Below are 6,862 nucleotides of genomic sequence, written 5' to 3' on the forward strand. Positions count from 1 at the left end.
CTGTAAAAACTGTATGAAGCTCCTCCTGCCAGTGGGTTTCTTATTTCCATGTGGACTCTCCTCTCTTGCAGTGTCCTGTAAATAAAGATTAAATTCCACCCTTTTCTTTACTTCACCGTTCCTATGTCCTGCTTTTTCTGACTTGGAGTTTTGTTTTTTTTTTTTTAAGACTTTAAGATTTTATTTATTTATTTATTTGACAGAGAGAGAGGGATCACAAGTAGCAGAGAGGCAGGTAGAGAGAGAGGGGGAAGCAGGCTCCCCGCTGAGCAGGGATCCGATATGGGGCTCGATCCCAGGACCCATGAGATCATGATCTGAGCCGAAGGCAGAGGCTTAACCCACTGAGCCACCCAGGAGTCCCTGATTTGGAGTTAAGATTGCAGGTGAAGGGTTCGGGACCCAAGCCCTTATGAGTAAGCAGAGGCGTGGTTCTGGTTGCAGATCTCGTTTGACGTCAGTTTTGTGAGGCTGTCAAGGATACCAGGGTGATGGTTTTTTCCTGCTCTAGGCTTCTTCCATTCTTTGTAAATAATGGCTGTGGGCGCTTCCAGGTGTCCTATTCTGCACACACTAGTCAGAATAGAATTTTTCAGAAATTTTCATAGAAAAATGAATAAAAATGCCTAGAAACCCTCAGCCAGGGTCGTCTTAAATCTTGCTGGCCAGAGAGATGGGATTAAAAAAATGTATATGTATATATATATTTTTATTTTATTTTATTTTTTTTAAAGATTTTATTTATTTATTTGACAGAGAGATCACAAGTAGGCAGAGAGGCAGGCAGAGAGAGAGGAGGAAGCAGGCTCCCTGCTGAGCAGAGAGCCCGATGCGGGACTTGATCCCAGCACCCTGAGATCGACCTGAGCCGAAGGCAGTGGCCTAACCCACTGAGCCACCCAGGCGCCCCGTATTTTTAAAAGATATTAGCTATTTATTTGACAGAGATCACAAGTAGGCAGAGGCGGGGGGGAATCTGGTTCTCTGCTGAACAGAGATCTCACCCGATGCGGGACTCGATCCCAGGACCCTGAGATCATGACCCGAGCCAAAGGCAGAGGCTTAACCCACTGAGCCACCGAGGTGCTCCTATATATGTGTATTAAATTTAATTGCACGTTTCCTCGAGCTACAGGTAGCATTCATTTCTCCCAAACTTCAAGGCTGAACGTGTTCTCAGAGGGGTACATTGGTTTACCCAGAGTTCTGTTTAAGGGGTGGGGTCCAAGTGGCTTCTCTCTCAAGTTTATTTCCCATCTGCCCTTTCTGTCCAGTCCAGGTGTTAAGCCACTAATCTAAAGAATGGTTATGCTATTAGCAGTGTAGGAAATGGATTTGGGGGAGAGGGAGGGTTAGCCGAAGTGCCCCAGAGGTCAGGACAAATGAAATGCACCCTGAAAGCACTCCTGTCTGTCCCTCCACTGCTGGCCGGAAAGCGGGGACCCGGGCTCCGCAGCTGAAACCTGCCAGCTCCGCCGGCTTGTTCTCCCAGAGAAGCTCTAGAGCTAGGGGGTGGGGGTGGGCATTTGGGTTGAAGACGAGAATTCGAAGGGCTACTGTATTCAGTAAAATAAGTAGTTTTGCAAGTCAGTGGTAGTATAATGCAACAGATTTCCGCTTACTTTGTCTCAGTACGAAGGAAAGTAAGGATATTCTCAGCCCCTTCAGTTCAACCTACGCCTGAGCACAGGTTTGCCTTTTGCAGGTAAACCGGCTTTTAAAGTGGCCGCTACAAAATACACACATTGAATGCTTGCTTAGGTGGAGAAATAGTAACTTGGCTAATGCTTATTTGCAACACCTCCTGCCGCCCAGTTTTTAAATTTGGAGCACCAAGCCATGTTACACCTGGTCCTCCCGAGCTCAGCGCTCCTGGGAGCCCTGGTCATCTCGGCTCTTTGTATACAAGGGCTTCCATAAAGGGGAGGCAGAAGAGGAGTCGGAGAACTCCACAGGCGCCTTCCCTGTCCCACCTACTGGCTCCACGGCCCTTTTCTCCTACCCTTGCTCCCAGGTAAGTCCCTTAGATGCTGGACCCCAAAATCGTGAATGTGAGAAAAAAAGAACATGGAAGTAAACCTGGAGATCGGATGTTTTTGTTGTAAGCGAGGTAGACCGGAGGTTTTTGTTGTAAGATGTAGGGCTTAGTGGGCCGAGGGACCAGTGGAACACATGGTGGTAAGAAGGGTTACAGTCTGTCGTTTTCAGAGGGAATGTGTGACCCACTAGTGAAGTAACAGGAGACAGCTGCTCACCAGAAATACATTTTCCTATCTTAGATAGCATTTTTAGCACGCTGGTTTCCTTGGAGTTCAAATCCACGGAGGCATGTGTATGTTTTTATTGAACTTAACTGGATAAAATTTTCTGAGAACGAGTTTCACATTCAGCTTGATTTTTGAAAATCCAATAAAATGCTCTACAGCCGCCAACCTTTTCCTCTCTCACAAAGTGTTGTCTAAACGGCTTTTATTAATGCACCACATGTTGTAGCTCCTATCAGCTTTAAATCCCATTTAAAACTTTAATAAATTAAAAAAAAAAAACTTTAATCAATCCCCTTTGCCCAATTCAATTTTGGATCAGTCTGTAGTAGGTAAGTAGGGGGGGGGAAGATAACACTTAAATTTTCATGAGACAAGTATCATGCGAAAATCTAGCACTTCATGTTGCTTGTTGCAAAAATGCTTAAGAGTTCAGCTACGGTTGAAGGTTGAATGTCAGTGTTAAAACACTGTACCAAGTGTTGATTCTCTACCTTTGCATCAGCTTTAACTCCTATCAAGCTACTCTTTTTGAAACAAAGCGGGATTTAAATGTCCCATTCCATTTCTTAAGGTCGTTGGATAATTTCCTCACCCTTGATCTTTCTGTGGCTGCGTCACTACTGAAACAATAAAAACTGGGTAATTTTTTGTTACAGCAGATCTTTGGTGTTAAATAGGATTTTACTTAAGCATTTGGCCTCAAATTGCTTTTTTTTTTTTTTTTTTTTTTTGAGCTTCCAAGAACCAGGTCAGTTAAAACCAAAACGGTGTTCACCAAAGCGGTCTGTTCCTTTTTATCCTACTAATAGTTCTAGGAGCAAAATCTTCAGTTTGTTGGGCTGTCGGACCCCTTGTGAGATTACAGAACCCCAAGTTCAGAAGGCCATCAGGAAAAGTGAAGCTGGCTACTCCTTGTGTCCCTCCACCCTGCTGGAGCTTGCCAAAACCGAGCTGGCTGAATTTGGAAAGCCCTTGAAACATGTCATTAATGGTGCTTTCTTTTGAGATCAGGCTGTTGACCTAATTTGTGATGAACAAAACCTGGCCAAATCCTGCCGCGCCCCCACCCGCCCAAGGGAATGTGTTGTGAAAAGTGTTTAGCAAAATCACTAAGTCTCATAACCCCAGCTAATAAAGATGATAAAAGACACTCACGCTATCAAATAGGGTTTGGGGGGTTTTTTTCCCCCGAGGGCAGAAGAGCAATTTAATTTTGAGCATTCGTATGTTAAATGGCCCGTTGCTGGCATAGCTTGAAAGCATTATTCTGGTGTTTTAAAAGGCCCAGTTCCTCCTAAATATTTGGGACAGTTTCCTAACACTGTGTAGGAGTTGAATGCGTCAAACCCTCTCCTATCGATCAGTCATGCAGATCAGTCATGCACTCCTCCCAGGCTTTTCACAACCGGGAATGTCCTTCCCCATCCTAGTTCCGGGATGGACAGTCAAAAGGCCCAGTCATTAGGAGTCAGCTCTGCCTGAGTTCAAATGCTGCCTCTTCCGAATGTGTGACCCTTGGCTATCAAAACAGCACAATCCCTAGAATAAAATAAGTGCTCTGCAGATAGTAAATACTATATTAATATTGACATGTCAGGTAATATTCTAGCCACAGAACAAACTTAACCTTCTAGGGTAAGTTTAGTATTACTCTTTTTTAAGATTTTATTTTACTTTTTAAGATTTTATTTATTTGACAGAGAGAGAGCCAGCCCAAGCAGGGGGAGCAGCAGGCAGGGGAAGAGGGAGAAGCAGGCTCCCCCTGCAGAGCAAGGAGCCCAGTGTGGGGCTCGATCCCAGCACCCTGGGATCCTGACCTGAGCCAAAGGCAGACGCCCAATGGGCTGAGCCACCTAGCTGCCCCTAAGATTTTATTTTTAGATAATCTCTGTACTCAGCTGGGGCTCGAATTTAACAACCCCGAGATCAAGAGTCACGTGCTCTACAGACTGAGCTAGCCGGCAGCCCTTCTGTTTTGTTTCTCTCATCGTTCACAGCTGTACGCCAACATGAGACGCCCCATGCATATATTTCTATACTCAACAGTAGGATTCAGTCCAAAAATTGGATGTTTCGTGAGCCCTCAGGCCTTTCAAGGCTGGTTTTAGCTTTGCCAATGGTGTCTCCCACCCGAGGGGAACCCGTGTAGCCTCCCCAGGGAGAGCTCCACGTTCTCTTCCTGCCCCCACCATTTCGCAGAGTTGGGAGCACCTCCTCGTGGAACTTCTCACTGGCTGTGAGAACAGCCACCTGAGGCACCCAAGTCCAGCTTGGCGATGGTTTGCTTGGCAACTTGTCCCTACAAACAACAGATGGGCCTTTCCCAGGGATGGGAAGCTCCTTGACCGCACTGAGGCAGCAAAACAAAACCGTATTTTCTTCTCTGAACAAGTCTTGATGTTTAGAACTTGAATTGGTGCAGGCAGAAATACTGGAAACTTACCATAAAAGCAAGGGAAGTCGAGGAAGGGGTGGATGGAGAAGAAAACTTTGAACTCAAACTGAATGAGAAGTCAAGCTCTGGTGTATAGACAGTAGTTCCTGATGGTAGCTACAAAAGAAAAAAAAATTGGGGGGCACAACTGTTGGAATACAGGAGAAATGTGAGGAAACATGTAGAAACCAGGAAACCTGTAGAATCAAACTAATCAGATTTAATCAGATTTAGATCAAAGTTTAAGGTGACTAGTGATCTGGTGCCTTTCCTGCCTATCCTCCTAACCAATTGTGTCTGTCCCTCCGGGGAAAAGATGTAGTGAATATGAAGTTTTCTCCTTTTCTTTCTTTTTGGCAACTTGGTAAAATAATGTTTCCTGGTTACAGAAGTAATAACTAATTTTGAAAAATTTACAACTACAGGATACCAGGTAGATAAAAATCTCAACATTTCCTTGTATGTTTTTTCATGAATAGGAATCCTTAACCTGAGTAGCCTGAAATGCAGGACAGACTTTTTAAAAAATATTTTATTTATTTATTTGATAGACGGGGATCACAAGTAGACAGAGAAGCAGGCAGAGAGAGAGGCAGAGAGAGAGGAGCAATCAGGCTCCCTGCTGAGCAGAGATCCCGATGCGGGGCTTGATCCCAGGACCCCGGGATCATGACCTGAGCCGAAGGCAGAGGCTTTAACCCACTGAGCCACCCACGCACCCCTGCAAGAGCCCGTGATCCCTGAAAATTGTGTACAATAGGTGCTTGTGAGCTTTTTGGGAAAAGGAGCTCATAGCCTGATGAAAATTAGGTTCTCAGAAGTGCAGCCATCTTCAAAATACTAGAGACTTGAGGTATAGATCTTTACAATTCACTGCCTAGACACTGTAGTGGCTTTTTGTTTGTTTGTTAAGATTTTGTTTATTTACTTAGGGGAGGGAGAAGCAGACTCCCCGCTGAGCCAGGGCTCTGTCCCAGGACCCTGAGATCATGACCTGAGCTGACGTGAGACTCTAAACCGACTGAGCCACCCCAGGTGCCCCCCACTTCTTCTAATGTCACCATCCGAGCTTGCTTCATGTACTAGTTTGGCTTACCCCTCCCCTTAATGTTTACACCCAGGGTGGGGCGCAAACACACGACCTTGCCATCAAGGGTTGCACACTCCACGGACTGAGCCAGCCAGTGGCCCAGTTCATGCGGTAGTTTAAGACCTCAGACCAATGGCGTTGGCTGTGATTTGACGCCGGGACTCTGTTGAACAGGAGTTGTAACGGCTGTCCCTAAACAATGGCATTTGGTTGACAGTCATTCCAAAAGCCTGATGAAGCGCATGGGGAACGTGGTGCCGCCCCCCCAGGGAGAGAAGGTGGCAGCCGGGGCTTTATTCTGGCCTCATGTCCAGCTTCCCTGTGGCCCCAGAGGGTGGGCGGTGTCCTCGCCCTCCTGCTGAAAGCCAGGTCCCTGGGAGGCAAATCCCACACCTCCCAAGTGTCGGATCCCAGGCCCGTGCTGCAGCAGGGGGCGTGGTTCCTCACTGTGTGGGTCGCAGGGAACCGTCCCCTGCCATCATCAGCATCATCAGCTGTCACTGTCATCGGGAGCTAGCTGCCTTCCTCGCCGGAGTGGCAGGGGGCTCCCAGGCGGCTGTGGTTCTGTGACCCCCTCCCCTGGCATCCCAAAGCGGACATGCTCGGGAGGCTTCCACTTGGCCAGCTGCGGCGGGTCGCCTGTGGACCCCCGCCCTGGGAGATTTATGGGCTCTGGCCTTGGAGAGAGCGAGTCCCTAGAGGTGGGCTGTGGCTCTCTTGGTTGCGTGTTCTAGAACGATGCCTAAAACAGAAGAGGCTGACCTCATCCTTCCCCCACCCGAAGATTAAGTGAGGATAAGTAGGTAACTAGCAAGCTGTTGCTGACATAGCTAAATTACCTGGCAAAGAATGTTCTTCACCTTCTCTGTCTCTGTCTCACACAGCCCCCCAACCAGAAGAGCACTCTTTTTTCTTTTCTTTTTTTTTTTTTTTAAGACTTTATTTATTTATTTGACAGAGAGAGATCACAAGTAGGCAGAGAGGCAGGCAGAGAGAGAGGGGGAAGCAGGCTCCCCGCTAAGCAGAGAGCCCAATGCAGGACTCGATCCCAGGACCCTAAGATCATGACCT

At 47.0% G+C, this 6,862-nt stretch overlaps 1 protein-coding gene across 1 annotated transcript in view; it reads left to right on the forward strand.

Annotated features, from left to right (window-relative positions):
* KPNA2 (karyopherin subunit alpha 2) overlaps positions 1-6,308 on the forward strand; it is a 20,341-nt gene extending 14,033 nt beyond the window's left edge. Inside the window, exon 6 of the mRNA XM_059380192.1 lies at positions 6,123-6,308. Within this exon, the coding sequence (XP_059236175.1) occupies positions 6,123-6,308 (186 nt within the window). The remainder of the gene's footprint in view (positions 1-6,122) is intronic.
* Positions 6,309-6,862: the final 554 nt, after the last annotated feature.

The sequence above is a fragment of the Mustela nigripes genome, chromosome 16 (assembly GCF_022355385.1).
Source record: "Mustela nigripes isolate SB6536 chromosome 16, MUSNIG.SB6536, whole genome shotgun sequence".
Taxonomy (NCBI): domain Eukaryota; kingdom Metazoa; phylum Chordata; class Mammalia; order Carnivora; family Mustelidae; genus Mustela; species Mustela nigripes.